The 23,789-nt window shown below is 41.1% G+C and overlaps 2 protein-coding genes across 4 annotated transcripts in view; both read left to right on the plus strand.

Moving 5' to 3' along the window:
• Positions 1-13,921, plus strand: part of CSDE1 (cold shock domain containing E1, RNA-binding) — a 41,796-nt gene extending 27,875 nt beyond the window's left edge. For both annotated transcript variants that reach the window (XM_004689617.2, XM_004689619.2), the window contains 12 exons: positions 239-364; positions 971-1,183; positions 2,643-2,783; positions 2,882-3,046; positions 4,546-4,653; positions 5,243-5,418; positions 6,299-6,411; positions 7,663-7,782; positions 9,730-9,908; positions 11,161-11,324; positions 12,063-12,195; positions 12,605-13,921. In XM_004689617.2, the coding sequence (XP_004689674.1) occupies positions 239-364; positions 971-1,183; positions 2,643-2,783; positions 2,882-3,046; positions 4,546-4,653; positions 5,243-5,418; positions 6,299-6,411; positions 7,663-7,782; positions 9,730-9,908; positions 11,161-11,324; positions 12,063-12,195; positions 12,605-12,652 (1,686 nt within the window). In that variant the 3' untranslated portion in view covers positions 12,653-13,921. The remainder of the gene's footprint in view (positions 1-238; positions 365-970; positions 1,184-2,642; positions 2,784-2,881; positions 3,047-4,545; positions 4,654-5,242; positions 5,419-6,298; positions 6,412-7,662; positions 7,783-9,729; positions 9,909-11,160; positions 11,325-12,062; positions 12,196-12,604) is intronic.
• NRAS (neuroblastoma RAS viral (v-ras) oncogene homolog) lies at positions 13,464-23,789 on the plus strand. Of its 2 annotated transcripts, none has more exons than XM_004689614.2 (7): positions 13,464-14,173; positions 14,680-14,807; positions 17,721-17,899; positions 19,143-19,302; positions 19,975-20,098; positions 20,411-20,452; positions 20,543-23,789. In XM_004689614.2, exons 2-5 carry the CDS (start codon positions 14,697-14,699, stop codon positions 20,092-20,094), a joined length of 570 nt encoding a protein of 189 aa, XP_004689671.1. In that variant the 5' UTR covers positions 13,464-14,173; positions 14,680-14,696; the 3' UTR covers positions 20,095-20,098; positions 20,411-20,452; positions 20,543-23,789. The 2 variants fall into 2 exon arrangements, with proteins under 2 accessions (XP_004689671.1, XP_012585537.1); XM_012730083.1 differs by lacking the exon at positions 13,464-14,173 and adding an exon at positions 14,345-14,497.

The raw sequence follows: 23,789 nt of genomic DNA on the forward strand, positions 1-23,789 counted from the left end.
AAAACAGGCAGATCGATGAAGTACACTGCTGAGGGGAGCAGCGGGCGGGTCAGGAGAGGTCTGCCGCACCATGTGGGTCACCTCTGGGGCAGGAATCGATCTCACACTGAAGCAGCTGCAGCCCGCTTGTAGTGCTGTGCTTTAACACATTGCGTCACAAAGGAGAGCCCAAATTAATAGTGAATTATATTTGTAAGAAACACTTAAAGATTTCCCCTTACACTCCTTTCTGACTTAGGGTAAAGAAGTTGCAACCGATGTCAGACTATTGCCTCAAGGAACAGTCATCTTTGAAGACATCAGCATTGAACATTTTGAAGGAACTGTAACCAAAGTTATCCCAAAAGTACCCAGTAAAAACCAGGTAAATAGTTGTTTTCATGAGTCGTCTTTTGTCTTGTTAGTGATATGATATAATATGATATGATTTGATGTGCAGTTTTACTCCATTCAATTAATGTAATTACATGCTAATAGAACAATGAAATACTTAATGTGTACAATTAAACATAAATGAGAAAGCACTGATCAATGAATCCAGGAGTTCTTAAAAATCTGGATGATGAGAATGGTTTAGAAGAAAAAATGATGGTAACTTTGGGAAAATGTAACTGACAGCCATGCAGGTGTGCTTTTCTCCCATTTGTTTCTTTGGTGGGGAATATGTGGAGAGGGGTCCAGCAGTATTGTTGCTGAGGAAATGTGAAACATAAGTGTGCATAATTTTCCTCTTCAAATATCGCTCAGTATCTGAGTGGTGCAGGATAATGCACTGTTGTGACTTCACGGTTGTATTATGTGACCGTAGAATGTGCAGCTGTCAGATTGGACTATGTGGTGCCAACCCCATTTTTCCCCTTCAGGGAAATAATTATTTATGAAGAACATGGTTTTGCTGTGCATTCCTCTTGTTTGAATTAGAATTAAAAAGGATGAGAAATAGCCAGCTAAAAGTTTTCCTTCTCATCAGAATGACCCATTGCCAGGACGCATCAAAGTTGACTTTGTGATTCCTAAAGAACTTCCCTTTGGAGACAAAGACACAAAATCCAAGGTGACCCTGCTGGAAGGAGACCATGTTAGGTTTAATATATCAACAGACCGACGTGACAAATTAGAACGAGCAACCAACATAGAGGTTCTTTCAAATACCTTTCAGTTCACTAATGAAGCCAGAGAAATGGTAAGTGCTGGATATTAGGTTTGGAGATAAGGAGTCTAGGTTGAAAATAAGTTTGTAGACTGTATTGAAAATTCTTTTAAGCTGATGACAGTATTGGGCATTTTTAACTTCTGAACTCAAAACATTTCAGCATTCCGTACATGACAGCTACTTCTGCCAGTTGCCTTGATAGAGATGTGGAAGAGTTTTAGAATGAAAATCTAAACAGGATAATTTCTGAGATCTTTTGAGAATGAGCGATTCGCTGATCCTTAAATAAGAAGACTAAGGAAGATTGAAGTGCATCTTGTATTGAAAATAGATTGTCGCAAACTCTTCCCTAAGACATTTTAGTAAATACTCAAGTTTATTTGCTTCTTTTGTTTTACAGTAGAATTTTACATATACTAGAATTGTTTCCCAAACATTTTACAAGTTTGAGTTTTTACAAATGAACTTTTTCAGGTGTGGTTTACATTTAGTTCTGTTTGGCCCATAACACTGAGAGTATATTTCAGCTTACATTTTTTTTTTTAACGTTTGCCTTATGGAGTACTGATTTTGACACTTGTTTTGATCTTTCAACTGAAATTTGGAGATCCAAATGTGTGATTTTAAATTTCTCAGACTGGATCTCTTTTACTTGACAACATCAAATGCATTTTGGATTAGTTTGGCTACTATCAATATTGAACAGATTGTCAGAATATTGTTTGGGCTCTATTCAAATCTACTTTTAAAATAATCTTTGCACATATAGCAATGCAGGGTATGTCACTGGCAGTTTAATAATTTTATTTCAGTAAACATTTGCCACAGACCAATCACTATGCAATGTAGTCATTGGCAGGTTGATAATGCTTTTGTTTAAGTAAATATCTGAGTACCTGCTATGTAACAATTACTCTGGATATAATGCCTCCACAGGACTGATAATTTAGTAAGAGGGGGAATGAAGAAAACTTTTTCTAACAAAAATACTTCATTTTCCTAACCAAAATAAAAACTCCTTCCTGTTTGCAAGCTCACTTAAAGTGTTTTAGATAGACTAGTAATGCCTTCATCACAGGTATCTGAAGTACTGGTCTGTAGTGTTATTGCCTTGGTTCCTTTGAAATTCCAGTTTCTGCTGCTTTCCGTCTGATTTGGCCAAATTGTTTAGTTTCCTTGTCTTGTAAAAGAAGATGATAATACCATGTTCACAGAATTGAAAATTAAGTAGAAAGAACCTTGTATGTATGTGTTTATAGTCCCAAAAACTTTTCCTAATCCCTCTTGGCAAAAGTGTGGTGTCTGGGGAGTCTCAGACAATTGCTTAGAAGTGTAATTTACTTTTATCATTTCTTTTTGCTAGAAAAATCAAAGTTCTGATAGGGAATTCAGGTTATTAATAGAATTCCAATGTATTTACTTGATGCTTTCAAACTTAATGTTGATTTGACAAAGTTGACAGCCATGAAAATATTTATTTGACTTTCAGGGTGTAATTGCTGCCATGAGAGATGGTTTTGGGTTCATCAAGTGTGTGGATCGTGATGCTCGTATGTTCTTCCACTTCAGTGAAATATTGGATGGAAACCAGCTCCATATTGCAGATGAGGTCGAGTTTACTGTGGTTCCTGTGAGTAGTTCTTGAAAGAAGTATTGGGAGAATTTCTAGGGTTTTGGTGGTTTTTTTTGTTTTTTGTTTTTAAAATTACTTTAATTTCTCATTTGTAGGATATGCTTTCTGCCCAAAGAAATCATGCTATTAGGATTAAAAAACTTGCAAAGGGCACGGTCTCATTCCATTCACATTCAGATCACCGTTTTCTGGGCACTGTAGAAAAAGAAGCCACTTTTTCCAATCCCAAAACCACTAGCCCAAATAAAGGCAAAGAAAAGGTAAGTTTCACAGGGTAAAAAAATTTTGTAGCTCTTCCTCTTTGTGCTTAAAGGGGTAATTCGTGCTCATGCAACAACGTAATAATGGAGTTGTCCCTTCCAGAATTCCCTGTAATGTTGATAGTGAGCTACTCTAAAGCAGAAGTGTGTGTCCTCAGCATTGACATGTAAAACTGGATAATTCTTTCCTTTGGCATGGGGGTGGGATAGGTCTTCTGTGCATTATGGGAGGGTTAGCAGCATCCCTGGGTTTTACCCATTGGAGGTCATTATCTCTCTTCCCCTACCCCTCATCTTTGTGTGAAGCCCAAAATATATCTATAGGCAGTGTCGTGTTTCCCTAAGTATCCCCAGTTGGTATCAGCTCACATAATACGATAGTAATTAGCTCTCGGACAAAGGGGGGGTAGGAAAAGAGAGAACACTCACCCCAAGGAGAGGAAAATCTCCATGTAATTGTAAGTCAGCCCATGTGTCCATGCATGAAGTGGACTTGTACAGTTTAAGCTAGTATTGCTCAGGGGTCAACAGTATTTGTCTTGCAGTCAGTTTAAAAACATGGACATTTGGGTAGAAATTGTTCACACGTTCAAACTCTACTTACTAAAAAATTCACTGAGTAGGAAATAAAAAGATGTCTAAGATGGCTTCTGCTCTCAGTTCGTACAGAATACATACATGTTTTATAAAAGGTCAACAAGCAAGCACTGTCAAAAGATCCATATTGGCAGGATCTGGAGGTACTTTTTACTATTCATCTTTAATAGGTGAATAAAAATCAGAGAAAGAACACCTCAAAGTATAGGTACAGATAAAGAAAATTAAGGATTTCTTTACGAAGCAGCAAGTGATTAGTCAGGTCAGCTTGTTTTTTGCTGTTTTGGTAGCAGTGACTTGGAGAGACTGGTTTTTCTCTTGATTATATGACCTCAGTCAAGTTTAACTTACTCGGACTTGTAATTTGTTAAGATGAGGAATAAGGGTAATTAGAAATGGTTTTATTATAACATTAGAGTTATCAAAACGTTGGAACATCATGGATTAATTCTCTGGGAGCAGATACTCTAAACTGTGCTAGATCTTACAGAAAAGTAAAGTTTCATGTATTGTTGAATACATACATTATATACACAATAAGGGAGATACAAAATCGGTGTTATAAAAGCTAAGAAATTTTCACCAGGCAAAAGATAAACGCCCCGTTTGATTTCTATTGGCTGTAAGAATTTTACAATGGGCGTGTTCTTTATTTTCAGTAAACTTTCCTCTTCAGTAACAAGAAATAGGTTCTTACGACTAAAAGTCTCAATTACAACAGATGGATCCTGTCCTAGATGAAGGCAAGACCTCCTCTCCCATATGAATAAAATCTGTTACAGTTGGAGTACCCTAGAATAGGGATTTGCTACATCTGTACCAAGGCTCAAAGGGCCTATGAGGAGAGCACCTACTTACATTGCTTTTTTGTTCTTTTCTTTGTGTGCTGACTATCTCTTCAGGAGGCTGAGGATGGCATTATTGCTTATGATGATTGTGGGGTGAAATTGACTATTGCTTTTCAAGCCAAGGATGTGGAAGGATCCACTTCTCCTCAAATAGGAGATAAGGCAAGATACTTTTACTTATTTGAGAGAGGGAGGGTTAAAAGTTGTCATCTTACTTAATCATGAATACTGCAAAAGGATTTCTTTACCAGTTTTGCTGAAATGTATAGGTTTTAGTATATGAACATCCTATTTAAAATGAAGCAGTTTATTCAGTAGACATAAGTCTAGTAAATTCTTTGTCAAAGATTTTTGAGAACTGAGTATTTGAACATTAGCTATGTCTAAAACAATTAGCTTAAATAAAATTAACATTGGATAGAAAAATTTTAAAAGTCACTGAAACATTATCAAAGTAAAATCATACCAAAGACCTCACATTGCTGTTCATTTTACCCTTGTATATCTGATTTTCTGATAGCCCTCCTTTAGATAAAAGATTATACCAGGAATCTACATTGAAAAACACATTTGGTCCTTCAGTGGAAAGTAGAATTGTTTGTTTTGGTGAAAAGTCTATTTCATGAGAATGTTTGCAAAGGATATTTGGAGTAGAAAATGTGGCCCAGGACTTGTAGGTCAAAGGCAAGAGTAGGTAAGAAGCATGGTATGGAAATACTATGGTATTAATGAGCATCCTTATTTGTCATAGGTTGAATTTAGTATTAGTGACAAACAGAGGCCTGGTCAGCAGATTGCAACTTGTGTGCGGCTTTTAGGTCGTAATTCCAACTCGAAGAGGCTTTTGGGTTATGTGGCAACTCTGAAGGATAATTTTGGATTCATTGAAACAGCCAATCATGATAAGGAAATCTTTTTCCATTACAGGTAAGGAATGCCTTTTAAGAACTCAGAGCTTACTGCTGATTTTTTTAATTTCGCATTAAAACATTTACTATTGGGGTAATTGTTGGGTATAAATTTCATTTTGTAAAGTTTATGACAATACATAAAGGAAAATTGCTTAACCATTTCTATGTCGAGAACATGAAGCTACAGGAAATAGAAGGACCTGCAGCACCTATAGACGCTTTTGACTATTAGATAGAAAACTTACCACTTGAGTAAAAGCACATTTCACACATTACCAGAGAGTTGTACATTTGGCTTTGTAATACAGCACAGTGGTCGAGTGCTGAGCTCTCAGAGCCAGACAATTCAGATTTGAGCTCCTTTTAAATGCGATTCCAGCTTGGCCACTTAACTGCATGTATAGCTTATTGGATGAAATTAACCTGGTATCTTAGTTTCATTATCTCGAAGCTGAGGTTGACATCTCCTCATAGGGTGTTTCTGAGTTAAGTGAGTACATATAATGTGTTTAAAACAGTGTCCGTCCTGCATAAGCAAGCGCACTTTCAGTGTTACTATAAAAGAAAAAAGGGGCCCCCACTGGTGGCCCACGGGGTTAAGTCTTAGCACTATGAAGCTGAGAGCAACCACTGCAGCAAGAGTTCACTCCCTAGCCAGGGAATGACCCACACAGTACAGTCTCCTGTCTCCCCGCTGCTCCCCTCAGTGTATTTCATAGGTCCACCTGTTCTGCTCCCCACTCTGTCTCTGGTGAGTCCCCTTAACTTCATATCTCTGGCCTACACCCAACTCTTACATGCATGAAAAAAAATTGTTTTTAAGGAAGAAATAAAGGCTATTTACTACTGTTGATGTTTATGATAATTGCTTATTGAAATATTTTCTTTTCCCTTAGTGAATTCTCTGGTGATGTTGATAGCCTGGAACTGGGGGATATGGTTGAGTACAGTTTGTCCAAAGGCAAAGGCAACAAAGTCAGTGCTGAAAAGGTGAACAAAACACACTCAGGTAATGAATTATGACTTGTACTGATTCAGTCTGTCTTTGGCTAGGAGATATGGGAAGGAGGCTGGGAGGAGAATAAAGAACTTTTTTTCCTAAGCAGTTCTTAGGGTATGGGACTCCACACACTTGATTAGCAGCAATCGGCATCTTTGTCAGAAGTATAGTACATTTTCTGACTCTGTCACTCTCATAAACACACACATGACCTCACCCCCATGAAAACTTGGGATTGTCTGTTTTAACAAGTCCTTCGGGTGATTCTGATGTGCTCTGAAATTTAGGGGTCAAAGTTACAGATGCATTTTTCAGGCAACCTCTTCAAAAATACAAAACCTTTCAGATATAAATCTCCATGGGGTGGGAGAGAAAGGTGTTACCCTCAAAGACTTATGTTCTAGAAAATTTGTGTAATGTGAAAATTTGTGTAAAAGTAATGGGAACTTAAGAAAATTGTTGCTATTTAGGAACTCTGGCTTTTATACGACTATCAATAAACTCTCTAGTAACACTTAATCTTGGTGAGGCCTAGAGAAGTGATACCCAGGAACAGTTCAGTAAATTGCAGGGTACAAGCTATGTTTTAGATGCTGGGCTATAGCAGTGAAGAAGTTAGGCAGTTCTTTATCTTCGTTGAATTTATTTTTTAGTGGACAATAAAGGCAAATAAGATGATCGAAATAATTGTTTAAAAAGGCAGTTAATACATATTAAGATAAGTCAGGGATGTATTTAAGTATTAGGGTTACCGTTTTAGAGACCAAGGAAAGTCTAACAAGGTGGTATTTATGGGGCCTCCCTGGTGGCTAGGAGTTAGGTCTCAGTATTATCACCACTAGGGCAGTTCATTCCCCAGCCAGGGAGTTGACTCACATGGCACAGCAGGCCTCTCCTATCTCGACTGCTACTCCCCTAAGCAGTATATTTCAATGGTCTGCCTGTTCTGTTCTCCCCTTCTGTCTCTGGATCCTCTTTCCCCCTCTGGCCTATACCCCAGTTGTACCAAAAAGAAAAATAGGATGGTATTTGGACACCTAACTAGAAAAGTTGAAGAGACTGATGTGTTTTAAATATGAATAGTTAATTCCTTAAACAAGTTCAATTTGTTTTAATGGTAGTTTAGCGGTATTTGAAGAATAGCCAGCAGCCAGCCAACCAACCCTGTATTAACATGTCCCAGTAATTTTTGCTTTTTTCCCCCGTTGATAAGATTTACATAGAACTGTTAATGAGAGGATACATGCTTGTGTTTTATAGTGAATGGCATTACTGAGGAAGCTGATCCCACCATCTACTCTGGTAAAGTCATTCGCCCCTTGAGGAGTGTTGATCCAACACAGACTGAGTACCAAGGAATGATTGAGATTGTGGAGGAAGGTAAGAACACCCCTGTAGATTGTTCGGTATTTTCTTCACCTTCAGCTTTCTTGTAGTTTTTAGATTCCAAAAAATAAATTAACAGTAGCTCTTACCAAACCCCTCTCTTCGTGTTTGCTTTTCACATCCCTTACATATCAGGTCAGCCAGGATTTCCGCTTACACTGAAATAAACCGAGAACAAAATCCCACCATTACAATACACTTTTCAGGGGCCCAGTGGATTAAAGCACAGGACTATGAAGCTAGCCTCAGCTGCTTCAGCACATGTTCAATCCCCAGCCAGGGAGTGGCCCAGTTGGCGGGGCAGACTTCTGTCTCCCCGCTGTTCCCCTCAGGAGTGTACTTCATCAGTCTCCCTGTTCTGCTCCCTGCTCTATCTCTACTGAATCTTCTTACCACCCCTGCACCTCTGGCCTGTACCCCAGTTCTTTATGCATGCATGCATAAATAAATAAATCTTTAAAAAAAAAATAAAACACTTGTCTAGCAGCAGCTCTTCTACCAGCCTGTGACTGACTCTGCATACCTCTCATAACAGACCTGCCCTTTTGGGGGCATCTTTTTCTGCCCACTTGGATCTGTGCAAGTGTCATTGCGCTCTCCTTTTTTATAATAAACCTGTCCTTTTGGATATCCACACTTGTGTGTGCATGTGCATGCACAAATTGCTTAAATCTTTGCTGCTGTATTTCCTTTATCTTTATCACATGGGTAGCGTCTCCAGCTTCAGGGGATCTATGGAGATGAGATATGAATCAATACAGCTTAATAAGTGGTAGTTACTAATGCCTCTACATTAGACCTAGTAGTTCTTCAGCGTGACTTATTTGCTTTGATAATCTCCTATTTTTTGTTCTTGTATGATTATAAAGAAAACCTTCCCTTAACCCTGTGGTCATCAAGAAAATAAAGTAATTTCAGTTCTGAAGCTTTCACTTATTCTTTGATGCACTAGATTCACCTTCCAAGGAACTGATAAGCAGCTAAACTCTTGGTCTATAGCCTGCACTAACCTCCAGCTAATGTTTTACTTAAGGACAGAGCTCAGCAATATGTTTGCTGGTTTTTGTAGATACAGTTTTATTGAAAAGCAGCCAGTCATTTATTTATGTACATTTTCTGGTTGCTCTCATCATAACAGTAGTTGTGGCATAGGCAAGATGATACGCAAACAGAACGTTTGTCTGGAGACAAGTGCGCTCAGCCCTATTGGGAAAAGGTGCCTGTTAGTTAGACAGAGCCACGGTCAAAGGGGGGGCATACCAGGGAAGTTTTTATTTTGTTTTCGCCTGTGCCTGTCATATTTAATGCGCAGTTACAGTCAGAAATATTTTAGCTGTGAGTTCAAGAAAGTAACCCAGTGGATCAGAGCAGCCAACAGATCAGAGCAGCCAAATGCTAGATTGTGAGTAATTATTTTAAATTCTCACGCGTGGCTTAAAACTTCTCAGAATTTCATAGCTGGTAAAGTGATAATGATCTATAAGTTTTGATTTGTTTTTATGGTAGTACTTAACATGATTTCATTGAAGCTTTAAAATTGAGCATTTTAGGTTTCAAAAAGACTTTTGGGGGGCCCTCCCAGGTAGTGTGACGTGCTGAAGTGCAGCACTGTGAGGCTGTCCACAGCTTCTACAGCACCAGTTCCATCTCTGGCCAGGGAGCTGACCCACAAGATCTGGCAGACTTCTGGCCCACCCACTGCTCCCCTCAAGCAGTGTTTCAGTCCATCTGCCTGTTCTGCTCCCCATTCTGTCTCTGGTGAGTCCTCTCACCCCCCCCAATACCTCAGGCTTGTACCCCAATTCTTGTATGGGAAAAAAAATTTTTTTTAAAGGCTTAGGGAATATATATTTTTAGCGACTTCATCTTTTATTGGAGCCATGAGCAGAGAAATATTTTGAAATACTAGCTCTTAGACTTTGTACCTGTTTCTCTTTCCAGGAGATATGAAAGGTGAAGTCTATCCATTTGGCATAGTTGGGATGGCCAACAAAGGGGATTGCCTGCAGAAGGGAGAGAGCGTCAAGTTTCAGCTGTGTGTCCTGGGCCAGAATGCACAAACTATGGCCTGCAACATCACACCCCTGCGCAGGGCCACAGTGGAGTGTGTGAAAGATCAGGTAAGTGTAGTGTTTCGGGATCTAATTTGATTCTTTCGGTTTGATTGAATAGTAGCCAAAATCTAACATTTTTCAACTAAAAAGCAACTATTAACATTCAATTATTTTGGTTTTTATTTCAAGACTACCACCAGAGGGCCTCCATGTAGAGGTCAAATCTCAGCCTTCTCAGTGCTGAGACATGCCCCATGCTGAGCCATGCTGAGTCCATGCCGCAGCCACACAGGGCACAGCAGGCCTCTCCTGGCTCATCCTTCGCTCCCCTCAACAGTGTTTCAGTACCATCCACCTGTTCTCCCCACTCTGTCTCTGAATCTCACCCCTCTGCACCTCTGGCCTATACCTCAGCTCTTAATTGCATAAATAAATTAATTTTTTTAATGGGTATTAACTAAAAGAACGTTATTAATAAAAGACATTATGTGATGAAGAACACAAGTTTTGGGGGCTTTTTTTCTTTTTTTTTTCTTTTGCAGATCACACAGAAACCATGTAAGAAGGATTCATAAAATAAGCTTAGGGCCAACAAAATTACAGATAGTAAGATCTCGGAAATTTTTATGACTTCTCAGGATATTTTCAACAGCGGTATAACATTTTTTTATGGCTGCTATAATGCCCTAATGCAGCTTAATTATCCTAGAAAGGCTCAAAATATTTAAGTAACAGCTCCCTCCTACAGTTTTCTCTTAATTCCAAAACTCAGCTCGTATAATATATGAAGACATACTACAACCTTTGTTACAGGGAAGCTTTGCCTTGAACTTAAAATCCATTTTTCCCCTTGATCTGACAGGTTTTACAAACCTATCGGCTATTCTGTTATAGCACAAGCAGCTGAATGAGAGCATCAGTATTAAAGCCATGTTTACTAAATCCCCTTCCAGTTAGGGTCAGATACTGTGCTTCATTTAAAATAAGGTGTTTTGGGCCCTCCCTGGTAGCACAAGGGTTAAGCACTATGAAGCTGTAGCAGCCACTGCAGCACAAGTTTGATCCCCAGCTAGAGATTGACCCACATGGCATGGCAGACCTCTCCTGACCCGCCCGCTGCTCCCCTCAGCAGTGTACTTCCGGCAGTAGGCCTGCTTGCTCCCCGCTCTGTCTCTGGGGAATCCTCTCACTGTCCCTGCACCTCTGGCCTGTACCAAATTCTGTATGCATAAATAATAATAAGTAAGTCATTAAAGAAATAAGGTGTTTTCCCCCCTAGGGTACATCTTTCTTAGCTTTTGTTTTGTTATGTTTTCAGTTTGGCTTCATTAACTATGAAGTTGGAGATAGCAAGAAGCTCTTTTTCCATGTGAAAGAAGTGCAGGATGGCATTGAGCTGCAGGCTGGGGATGAGGTGGAGTTCTCGGTGATCCTTAATCAGCGCACTGGCAAGTGCAGTGCTTGTAATGTTTGGCGAGTCTGGTGAGTGTTTGTTGTTGGGTCAGTAACCACGCCCAGCTTCTTCACTTTCTCTAATCTCTATCACATTTCTTCACTTTTTTAATCTTCTGCCATGTCTGGTTATTTCTTGAGACTTCCACTGTTTGTTTTCTCTGTAGTCTTCCTTGCCTAAACATAGTCTCAGATGTGAACCAGCATAGAAAGGCTCTGTCCTTTTTTTTTTTTCCCCCCAAGTATTCTGCTTATCTTGGCCACTTAACCTATTTTGTAGGTTTCATGTTTATGAGTCTGATTTTGTAGCTTAGTTCTGACTTTTGAGTGATTTGTTAATTTCAGCATTGTTAATCATAAAAGGATCTGGGAATCCCTGGAAACATTTGTTCATATTTAAATTTTCTGAGGATTTTTCATAGCCATTACCTTCTTTATGTGTCTGTAGAACTCTTCTTTCTGGGTATATAGCAGTTCTTAGGGATAATCCTCCCCCACTGATTTTTTTTCCCCCCTGGTTCCTATGCAATAGTAAACCTTGAGTTGGGAATAAAATCATAAACTTGTCTGTCCTGTCTTGCTGGCTGGCTAGATGAGGCAAGACTCCTCTCATCACCTGCCCCCCACCCCCACCCCCCCACATACACACACACACCTCTTCATTAAAAGTGAGTCATTTGGGCAGTTATGTAGAAAACACTCTCCTAGGCAAGTACTTTCTTTCTTCCACCAAGTGTCACTCTTTTTCACCTTTTGACTTTGTTACAGTGAGGGCCCCAAGGCTGTCGCAGCACCACGACCTGACAGGTTGGTCAATCGCTTGAAGAACATCACCCTGGATGATGCCAGTGCTCCTCGCCTAATGGTTCTTCGTCAACCAAGGGGACCAGATAACTCAATGGTATGGGATCATAGAAGATTTAAGGGTCCAGCTGACAAGGCAGCATAACTCCAAGCTAAATAAAGCAAGGAGCTTTGGCATTGTAACTGGTGAATTTGGGTCAGCCTTTAATAAAATGGTTGTTCAATAACATTTATTCTAGCAGCTTTCTACCCACTGTGACTATATATAGGTGTCCTTTTTTCTTTCTCCATTTCCTCATAAATATATCCTTTTAATTTTTTTTTTTTAGTATATTTCTTAATACTTTGAACATAGTCTATAGGTAATGAATTGAGGGATAAAACTTCCTTCTTTAGGAAAGAACTGATTTCAGTCACTAAAAGTAATGTTTTGTGTTTCATTTGGAATTAATGTACTAATTGTCGTGCATTGAAGTCATTAACCACAGTTTTTTTTTTCTTCACAGGGTTTTGGTGCAGAAAGAAAGATTCGTCAAGCTGGTGTCATTGACTAACCACATCCATAAAGCACATCATTAATCCACTATGATCAAGTTGGGGGGATTCTGGTGAAGGGTTCTGAATATCTCCCTCTTCATCCCTCCCCAAATCTGGAATACTTATTCTATGGAGCTATTACACCAGTTTTAACACCTTCCTCGTGTTATGTTTAAAGAAAAATAAATAAATTTAAGAAAACCATTTTAAAATTATGCACAGTTGCAGCCTGGAAAACTTAAGGTGGCGCCTTATAGTATCAATTTTAGGAGCTTTATTTGGTGCATTTAACGCAACTGGTAATTGCAGAATCCACTTCGCCTGTATAAGTGAAAAATATCGACTGTTACCTTGTTGGCCTATGAAATCCTGCACTTGATATTTAGTATATCCTCTGCCGTGCTAACTCCCGGCAGGATGCTCTGCCACAGCACTTGGTCGCATTCTTTTCCTTTTCCTTCCTGTTCATTATGCTTTAATTCTGAGGACCACATGAGGGTAGAAAGTATTACCTTTTAAAAATTACAAAAATTTATATAAGTAAACCATTTCCTTAAGTTGATGGCCAAATGTTTAAAATGTTATTTTTCATATCATTTATAATCTTGTCCCAGTCCACTTAACGAAGTTTGGTTAGATTTCAGTGAAAATTAATTCCAGAGTAGGTTTTTTTCTTCCTGGGTATTGGGGGGGAGGGTAATTTTACTACAATTAGTATGTATGGTGCAGAATTTCATGCATATAAGGTGTGCCAGCAGTGTGATAATTTAAAACGTATTTAAACAAAAACAAAAGGACGAATGCACAAACTTGCTGCTGCTTCGATCACTGCAGCTTCTAGGACCCAGTTTCTTTTACTGATTTCAAAACAAAAAACAAAACAAACAAAAAAAATAAAAAAAAGTTGTGCCTGAAATGAATCTTGTTTTTTTTATAACTAGCCGCCTGGTTCCTGTGTCCTGTGGAGTACAGGCACTTGACCCTTGGTGTAGACTTTCTGTCACGGGAACGCATTGGTCTGATTTTCGGCCCTCATCTTGAATTGGCCATTTACAGGGTCCCGGGTCAGTGGACGAAGACTGTGTCTAAGGTGACATGGGTCAGCTCAGGGGTGTGGGGAGGAGGGCACTTTTATCTTCCTCGTTGTCGTTTGAGGTTTTGATCTTCTCTGGGTAAAGAGGCCATTTATCTTTGTAAACACAAAACATTTTTGCTTTCTCCAGTTTTCTGTTAATGGCGAAAGAATGGAAGCGAATAAAGTTTTACTGATTTTTGAGACACTAGCACCTAGCACTTTCGTTATTGAAACGTCCTGGGTGGGAGGGGCCGGGCTGGGTGCGGCTTGCCGCGTGACTCCCGGGTCTGAGGCCCACGTGGCCGGGGCGGGGCCTCGGGCGCCCCGGGCGCCTCCTGATTACGTAGCGGGCGGGGCCGGAAGTGCCGCTCCCAGGTGGGGGCTTTTAATGGCGGTTCCGGGGTCTCCAACATTTCTCCCGGTAGTTCAAAGTCTGTCGGAGGCGGAGGTACCCGAGCTTGCGGTGAGAGCCTGCAGCGGGCGGCGTTTGGCGTTGCGCGTACGGGCGCTTCGGGGGTGCCAGGAGCCGGGCGCGCTGGAGGCGAAGACAAAGGCCTTGGGCGGGGGTCCTTCATTTTGAGCTCGCCTTGGGAGCGGCGGAGACTGGCGGAGGAGAGGGGGTCGCCTCTGTTCGCACCTCTCCCCGGAGCGGGGCGGACTTGCCGAGAGAGTTAGGAAGCGGGGGTTGGGAAGACTCGCTTTAGGCTGAGGGCGGAGCCCGAGCACTTGGAGAATAGTCGAGGTTGGAGTAACTGGACGGCGAGAGCCCAGAATCTCGAAGCCCGCCGTAAGCCGCGAGTGTGTGTTGTTTTTCTGTCCTCAGTCCCTCCGAGCACCTAGTGCAGTGCAGGTTCCCGTTACGGAACCGACACGTTTCAAACTCTGCTTCTAGTTGCTGTTGGGCATAGAAAACTTGGAAGTAGTGTTGATGGGGCTCGCCGCGGAACCCTAATTGCTGCTTTCCCACAGGTTTTTGCTGGTGTGAAATGACTGAGTACAAACTGGTGGTGGTTGGAGCAGGTGGCGTTGGGAAAAGCGCACTGACAATCCAGCTAATCCAGAACCACTTTGTGGACGAATATGATCCCACCATAGAGGTGAGTGAGGCCCAGCGGTGTTGGCCGACCCCGCCTCGCTTTTGTTTTATCCTGTACCTGTAACTTTCGACTGATCTTCAGCTCCAGAAATAGTCAGAAGAGAAGGTAGAAAATACATTGGGCACTGCGTTCACGAATCCCTTAAGGAAAGCTTTTCATGTTTGTGGAGGACGGTTTTTTACAAACTTGGAAGCTCAGTGTTGAACTTAACTTCGTTGCTTCATAGGTAATCGCACTGTTACAGAGAGACCACAGGTAGAACGATTGCCTCATGGGATCATAGTAGGCTGTAAATAGAAAACGCTGTAGTTTTGGAGAGGGGTTGGGCTCAAAGCCTAGTGCTTGGGTTACGTCTGCGAAAAATTTCATCTCATCGGCGCTCCCCTTTACCGGCACCGGGCGAGTTTCTCCACCAAGCAGAGACAGTGAATTATGTCCAAGACGGGAGGGAAGGATAAGCTTGCACGGGCACAAGCTGGCAGAAAGTGGCTTCTGAAAAGACCCGGGTTTTGTTTTGTTTTGTTTTAAAAAAAAAGATCCTGCATCGGCAAAGGCGGGCAGAGAGCTGCATCTTGCTCTGTTAGTATTCTCTCTGGGAGGGGTTCATGCCTTGGCTGAATCAACTGTTGAGTTATTTCTAGGGTTGGTGCCTAAGGGTTTTTCTATGTTTTGTTTGACTGTGTTTTGCTTTCTTTGAAAGGACCAGTGACTTTTTATTGTCTCTATAATGGCCTCCAATCTCCATATCCCCACCTCAGGGTCTGGGTACTTTGCTTTTTGCAGCCCTTTAATGACTATGTTAATCATCTCTCCTCTGGCCTCCCCTTTCCAGTTTCTGGTCTTGTGATGCCACCTTCCAGATTTTTTACTAGAAAGGTTTTAGAGAAATAATTGGCTGTTTTGCAATTTATATTCTTGTGGTAGTGCAGACTGGGTCTCAGCTTTCGACTTTTAAGTAGAAAGAATTTGAGATTTAAAGTCACTGTGCCTAGGATTTTGGTGGTCCTTGTTTACGGTTTATTTTGTTAGGTGATACTGAGCAAGTCACATAATTTCTCTGAGCTTCATTTTTCTCATCTTATAAAGTAAGGTAAACTTGCCCTATCTACCACATGGTGGAAAACCATGTTTTGTTTTGTGAACTTGCAAGTGGTGGATTGATTTTATTAAGCTCCACCTAAGATCATTTAAGAGACTTTGTAACTTACTCAATTTAGAAAGGTCTCGCTAGAGATTTTTTTTTTAAGGTTTTTTTTTGTGTGTGTGTACAAGAACTGGATTGCAGACCAGAGGTGTGGGGGAGAGAGGGCTCACCAGAGACAGAGTGGGGAGTAGAACAGGCGGATGGACTGAAATATACTGCTGACAAGAGCAGGGGGCAAGACAGGAGACGTCATCTGTGCCACGTGGGTCAGCTCCCCAGCAGTGGATTTAACTTGCTCAGTGGCTGTGGACAGCTTCAAAGTGCTGAGACTTACCCTCTTGCGCTACTAGGGAGGCTCTGTTTCGTTTTGATTTTTTGAATATATGCCCTGGTCTCTCTACAACCCAGCCAGTGAGTGGTTAATTAACACAAACTCAGACTGGTGTGGTTGTTATTAAAAATTAAAAGTTATCCCTCTGGAAAAAACATTTCAGGCTTAATACCTTAAGCATTAAAAGTTAGAAATGCTTAATATTTTTCTTTTTCATTTATGGAAGGATAATTTGCAACCAGAGAAGCAGATACATCTTAAGTGTATCGTGCAATGACTCTTAAAATTTATATGTATTTAACTGCTACCCAGATAAAAATACAGCCGCTTTCCATTGCCCCCTAAAACTCTCCCAGACCCTTTCCCAGTCAGTAAACTCCCTACCCTGCCAGGAAGAAATTACTTTGTTTGCCCTCTGTTCACACAAATTGTTTACACAAATAACCTATGTATAATTTAGTTGCTCACTTGCTCAGAAAACTCTTACACTTTGCCATTATTTCATGCTTAAAAGGAAGTTTTAGCAGTGTGAATTTCATGTTAATTTAAAAGTTACCTTAAAGCTCATCACTATGAACGTGATGCAATGTGAGTTCGATTCCAGGCCAGGGAGGTGACCCACGTGACTCACCCAGTACTCCCCGCTCTGTCTCTGAATCCTCTCACTGCCCCTGTACCTCTAGCCTGTACTCCAGTTCTGTTATGCATGAATAAATCAATCTTTAAAAATAAATAAGTTACCTTCTCAGAATGAAGTAAGTTACAAGCGAACTATCAGCGGGAAACTTTTTTTTTTTTTCTGGAGTCACATGTTTACAAAGTGTGATAAGGTTATTTTCTTTGAACTGAAGTTCTAGAACAGAGGCAAAATATAAGTGAAACTTTTTCCTGAATGCCAAATTGCAAGTATATCTTTTATGTGAATCACATGGGTCTGTATTCATTAGGAATTAAACTACACCTTGTTTGGAAGATGTAGGAATATTTCCCCCCAGATATTTTGGTATTTTGACCTTTTCTGATACAAAGAGTACTTGCGTGTTGAGTCAACTAGCACAGATGACACTGTTACTGGGGCCAGGTTAAAGTCACAGAGGTATGTCGAGGATTTTAACATAGTAAGGTTGCTGTAAGCGGCTCAAGAGTCCAGTTCATACTTAAGTAAAATACTGGGCATCATCTCTAGCTTGACTGCTCTAGAGCTATTTTTTAAATTGCCACTTTTTTGCCCATCTTTTCAGGAACTTGAGTGACCACATTTTCCTTTCTGGAGTCAGGGTTTTTTCATAGGAGGGCATGAGAGCTTTTGGTTTCTGATTACATCTTGCTATGAACTTGGTTGAGAGCTTATTTAAACTTGGCAATGGCATTGCAGTCCTTGTGGTTTTTAATAAAAATTATATCTCCTCCTCTTCCTGCCCCACCCCCCAAAACCCAGGATTCTTACCGAAAACAGGTGGTCATAGATGGTGAGACTTGCCTGTTGGACATACTGGATACAGCTGGGCAGGAGGAGTACAGCGCCATGAGAGACCAGTACATGCGGACAGGCGAAGGCTTCCTCTGTGTCTTCGCCATCAATAATAGCAAGTCATTTGCAGATATTAATCTCTACAGGTACAGGGAGCATTCTTTTTTTCTGAAAGGGTGATTTTGAGTCTTGTGTTCTCTGAAGTTTTGTAGGGGGATGAGAATACCACACTAAGGAAGATAGGATTGTTAATTGGTTTTTAAATATTCGCCACTAAAGATCTTGGGTGACAACTAAAAGTTAATGTTTAAATTTATTCTGTATAGTAGATTATTACTAGGATTTGTGATACAGAAGTGAAGTTTACTAATGAAGCAGTACTAGGGATGATATGAGATCACAAAGGAATTTCAGAGAAATTCTCTGAAACCTCTGAGAAACGTGCAGTGAGAGAATATGATAGATACATGGGTGGTAAAGATGAAAGCAGGGCAGAGTTGCACAGGTGATGGTCTTTTTCCGTAGAAACTTAAGGTCTTAAGGTTCACTTAGCCTGTTAAAAAAGCCAGACTAACATTACAGAATCAGAAAAGGACTTTAAGAAGGTTTCTTAGATTTTCTCAGACGTGATTGTTCTCAAGAGAGCCATTACAAAACCCAGCGATCCTTGTTCTTGGTTCTGGGTTCTTGAAGCAGAAATAAATGATTCAGAGTGTAGACTCTTGGCTTCATCATCTGTTAGCCACAGACATTGGGGCAAGTTACTAGATCTCTGAGCCTCAGTTCAATGAGCGAGAATATGGGATAACAGTACTTAACCTCATGGTGCTGCAAAGATTGAGCTAGTCAGTATGTAAGTCACCCAGAACACAGTGCGTAACACGCAGGAAGTGCTGCACCTCCAGCCCGGAGACGTGGCCTGCGCTGCACGCACATGACAGTGTACCCACAAAGGCAAGCTGAGCCCAACTACATTCTGTGCTTGCTTCATCTTAAATCTGCCATTCCGTCTGCTCTCTAGAAAAAGAGTACTGAATAGTGAAATGGTGAGCACTCGGCAAGCACTGAATATTCTCAGAGCTTTCCCCTAATGCAAGCTGCGCCAGCATGCAGGGTATCTTGGTGCATACCGTCGCTGGGTGGAGTTTAGAGCAGTGCTGCACGTTGTGACGGCGCAGGTGACAGACCACATGTCTAAAATGAAATGAAACTTAACGATCTGATTTGGGGCCATGTAGCAATGGGGTTTGAAGCAGTCTCTCTAGTATGCAATGTCTTTGTAAATAGTGGCAGGGGAAAGTGAAGCTTAATACTGGAAGGTAATAGGGCTGGAATTTTGGGGGCCTGCTTATTCTTTCCTAACAGTTATTCTTACATTCCCCGTCTTAGGGAACAAATTAAGCGAGTAAAAGACTCGGATGATGTACCCATGGTGCTAGTAGGAAATAAGTGTGATTTGCCAACAAGGACGGTTGACACAAAACAAGCCCACGAGCTGGCCAAGAGTTACGGGATCCCGTTCATTGAAACCTCAGCCAAGACCAGACAGGTACAGTGCAGCCTTCAGCATCTGACAAGACTTTCTCTAGGCAGAAAAAAGGTTTGAACACTACTGAAGCTGAGGGCTGCATTCTTTGTTACTGATTCTTAGCAGTACTCAGGCAAGCTGCTTGGGCTGCTTTAAGGACAGACCACGCGTTACACAGCCCTGATATCCCTCTGGCCTGGTGATGTCAGCGTTCTGCTGGCCGCGGCCTCCTACACCTCAGGCTTACGTCATCTCTGGATGGCATCATTTTCCCATGTGCTTGGTTTGACACCTAACTGATTTCTCACACCGTAACTTTGTATGCAGCAAGGTGTGGCTTCGTTTAAACCCACAATGAAATGATATTGATGTGACATTTTCACTCCTACATGAGCAGGCACAAGTCTTTCTCAAATGAAGGCCCTGATGAAAGCTACTGACACCTTAGCCTGTTCTCCATCAGTACCACTCAGGGTTTAAGTCCCCGAGTGGAATCTTTAGGCCTGGTTGGTACCTCTGCTTAACACCACAGTATACATCTTCCTTTATGTGAATATTATTGTTGCAAAAATGTGCCATTCAAATCATTGTCTATATCAGCTAATAAGTCAATGATTGGAATTTTAAATCCACATAAAGAAATAGAATTTGGATTATGTCTGGTAAACTATCTTTTTTTCTACAATTCCACAGGGTGTTGAAGATGCCTTTTACACACTGGTAAGAGAAATACGTCAGTATCGAATGAAGAAACTCAATAGCAGTGATGATGGGACTCAAGGTTGCATGGGGTTGCCGTGTGTGGTGATGTAACAAGGTAAGCTTGTGGTTGCTTGACACAATTCTGAATCATTAGGTAGCATCGATTTGGAGATTTGCTGTTATTTTTTCTATGTGGCTGTGCACCTGAGAGTTTGCTCACTTTGAACTTTTTTCCTTGACAGCACCGCACCCTTTTTGAAAATACTGAGGTGTCTACCCTGTTCTTAAAACATGCTTATTTTAAGACATTAAGTTTTCAATAAATGTTAGAAATGAGGCATGTTCTTGTCATGGGCTAGCATAGCATTTGAGGGCTAACTATCAAAAGTAGGTGGTAACAACATGGTGTGTTTCCTTTTTCTTATAGATACTTAGAAGATTCTAGCATCAGAAAAGAGCCACTGTCAAGGTAGGACAAAATTGTAAAAGAATGTCATGGTCTTTTAGCCTCGCTTGTCGTAGACTCTGCCCTTACACAGATCTGTCTGTCTTGTTGCAGCTGCACTGACGCCCTGGTCCTGACTTCCCTGGAGGAGAAATATTCCTGTTGCTATCTTCACTTTCACAACGAAGTTCCTGCTCTTCCCCTGGCTCTCAAAAGATCAGTACCATTTTCTGTATTTGAGAAGATCTCAGAATAACTACCTCCTCGCTTGGTTGTCTGACCAGAGAAATGAACCTCTTGTTGCTCCCCAGTGTTTCCCCCCCTAGGTTCTCTCCCAACACAAAATACACCTGCCACGCCCAGTTTTTCATATGTAAAGCAGTTCATTCTCTGAAACAGAACCAAACTATAGACAAGAAAGTCGTGTAGAGAACAGTATCTTGAGCTCTCTCATTGCAACTGCTGGTGTTCGGGCTTTTTTTCTTTTCTACTGTTGACCTTGGCACTATGTTGGTTTTTGGGAAAATGTTAGAAATTACTGTTTTGCTAAGAAGGCAGTACAGCTCATGTTGCTGTTTGGTTTGTAATGTCAGCTGTCTTCTACACTGGCCCCTGCTCTGTATTCATAAATACAAGCGCTCATGACTGACTTTGAATCTATCTTAGTCTTCCTGACTCTATGTAGTCAAATCCAACTATCACAACAAAGTGCCTTTTTCCTAGGAGTGGTCTGTGGACTTCCTTTCTCATGCTTCGGTGGCTAGGTATCTCAGAAACCATACATGTGAACGTGAACGGCTGACATAGCTGTCTGGCCTGGCTACTCTTGAAGATGTGCCGATCTGATAGCAGGTGCCATCTTAGCTGGCTCAAGTTAGTTTTCCAGAAACCTGTTTTGTGACTTTCTCAAAAGGAAAGTGACATTGAGAATAATCTTACATAATTTTTTACCTGACCTGTACTTTTTTTTTTTTGGTAGGTTGACCCCTACAAAGTGTAATTTCTTACTGACAGCCCAATCAGTGAACTTCCATTTGTATTTAAATTTGGATCACATGAGAAAGCTCTCCTTTCACAGATGTTCAAATTTCTACAAATGGGTCACAGATTCTTAAGTAGTTGTGAAGTTGTGATGATGATGTTCAGGCCTCAGATACACTAACAGACACATTTTCACCACACCCCATGATACCCAAGGAAGCACCTTGCCCTCCATCCCTTCTTACCCACTCCTGGGCCTCCCCCAGCAGTGAGCCTTCTCTAGTTACTTCAGTTGAGAAGAGCATGGTGCTAATGGAGCAGCTTGTAAAAGGCGAGCAAGCCCAGTAACTGGCTGGCAGGCAGTTCTGTTAGGTGCGTGCTGTTAGTCCTGCAGAGAAAGAAGGTCAGCCAAACCCTTTACATGACTGGGAGCGTTGGTATCCTGCGGAGTCTTTAAAGTCTGGACTTATTCTGTAGCCTTGTAAAACTTAGTGAAGCCACTATTTTTTTCCCCCATTGTGTTTTGGAGAATGAGGATGCCTCTGATTAGAAATTCAGTTTTTTTCTTGGCTCAATCTTTGAAGAGTTAATGCAGGATGTTGATTAGTCTGTGCGGGTCACAAAAGCTAGTGAGTTTGTTGAGAAGAAAGACTGGATTGAAGTTGCTGTTTCAGAAGGGAGTGGAAATAGGATTGTTTAGTCCTTACAGTTTTACTTTCTAGTTGTTATTAGAGTAAGTCGTGGTAACTTATGGCTTTTCCAGTTGCTTTTCTTCTAAGGAGAAATAGATTAATAAAAAACAAGACTTGGATACTTTCTGGTAGAAGACCAGCCCCCAAATGGCCACTTCTGTTCTGATCTTTTCAATGTGTAGACAGTTACTGAGGCCCTATAGCTTCCGCCAGGGATTCTCGTTTACCAAACAAGTCGTGCCCTGCCTTGGAATTCAGTAAAGAAGAGGAGAGAGCTGGATGAGGGCCTGAGCCCTGGTGCTCCCCAGCACCTGGGAGCGCCTCTGCTATGTTGTCTCTGCTCCTTCTGGAGGTTTCCTGTGGCTAGATTGAGGCCCTTCTTACCTCAGTGGTGGTTGTCTGTCGCGCCTCCTCTTTCTCTTACTTGACTGACCTGACCCTTGAATGTCAAGTTCGAGGAAAGGCCGCGGGGCTCCTGTGCTCTGCCCCTGTGTGCATGTGTCTTAAGTCTTCTCAAGTATGTTTTAAGCACAGAAGTAACATAAATGAGGCCAAAATGCAGACTGAACTGTTCTCTAGGTTTGAGTTTTGGCACCATTCAGTGACAGATTAATAAACCCTCAATAACTTCAGTTCGTGTGGTGTAAAATGTGGTTTTTGTGATACGTTTGTGGTTGCCGAAAACAGTCCTGGTTTTACCTCAAAATCTGAGTCTCTTTCCCAAGTTAAGTGCCTGGCCAGCTGTCATAAGTTACATATGACCTTCCTTGTGTGTGTTTGTTTTAAAGTTTCAGGTTCAAGAGTGTGAAAATAAGATGTTTTCTTTTAAAGGCTGCCATGCCTGTTCTGTAGCTGAATCTCCATGCTGTGCAAGCTCCGCCAGGTTGTGGCCGAGTGTCCTGGTGATTCTGCGTTACCTGGTTAGATTTTTCATGGAAGGAGCACAACAGTGTTGCCTGGGCCCCCATGGCTAGCCCTCCTCATCCTGTAAACTGCTGTGAATCTTGTCTTGACTTGAAAGCAAAGATAAACACTTTGAATAAAGAGATTTTTTTTTTCCATTCCAGAATTTAAGGGCATAGTCATACTTTGCTTTACATTTAGTCATGAACCCATAAGCTGGCAGCTACAACCAAGAACCAAAAAATGGTGCATTCTGCTTCTTGTGATTCATCTGTGCTAGTAAATTACAAGAAGCCAAGATAGCTAATTAGGGAATATTTTGTTTGGGTGGTTTCTGTACACGGGACTACAGTTCTCGTGCTTTATCTTTCATTTTTGCTGTTTCTTTAAGCAGTCTAATACACCACAAAACTATATTAAGGTGTTTGCTGTAAGATTTGTTTGAGAGGATTCTCTTAATAAGTTTAGCTGTAGGTAAGTTTCAGAATACAACTGGTGGTTTTTCAAAGCCTGAGAAGACTCGCCTAAGAAGCAGTTGAATTCTGGTCTGGAGAGAAGGGAGAATCTCAGTGGAAGTTTGTGTGGCTTGAATTCCTGTGCCATGGGTATAATAAGTAAAAAACAACAGTTGTGCACTTCTGCTGTTTAAATGGAACTATTGGCTTCCTTTGCCCAAAGTGAAGGGCTGATAACTTTGATTATTGTAAATTAATCCACCCTAATTTTTGAAAACTTGGTTGAATGTGTTTCTTGTTCAATGTTTAAAAAATAAAAACTGGAAGTTC

This window comes from Condylura cristata, unplaced genomic scaffold (genome assembly GCF_000260355.1).
Source record: "Condylura cristata isolate star-nosed mole 26May11 unplaced genomic scaffold, ConCri1.0 scaffold00026, whole genome shotgun sequence".
Lineage (NCBI taxonomy): Eukaryota > Metazoa > Chordata > Mammalia > Eulipotyphla > Talpidae > Condylura > Condylura cristata.

What these genes read in the sequence shown, in the direction of transcription:
- NRAS (XM_004689614.2), top strand. Translation starts at nt 14,697, where the DNA reads ATGACTGAGTACAAACTGGTGGTGGTTGGAGCAGGTGGCGTTGGGAAA. An exon ending in AATATGATCCCACCATAGAG is followed by an intron (nt 14,808 to 17,720) that starts GTGAGTGAGGCC and finishes CCCAAAACCCAG; the next exon opens with GATTCTTACCGAAAACAGGT. An exon ending in CCTCAGCCAAGACCAGACAG is followed by an intron (nt 19,303 to 19,974) that starts GTACAGTGCAGC and finishes ACAATTCCACAG; the next exon opens with GGTGTTGAAGATGCCTTTTA.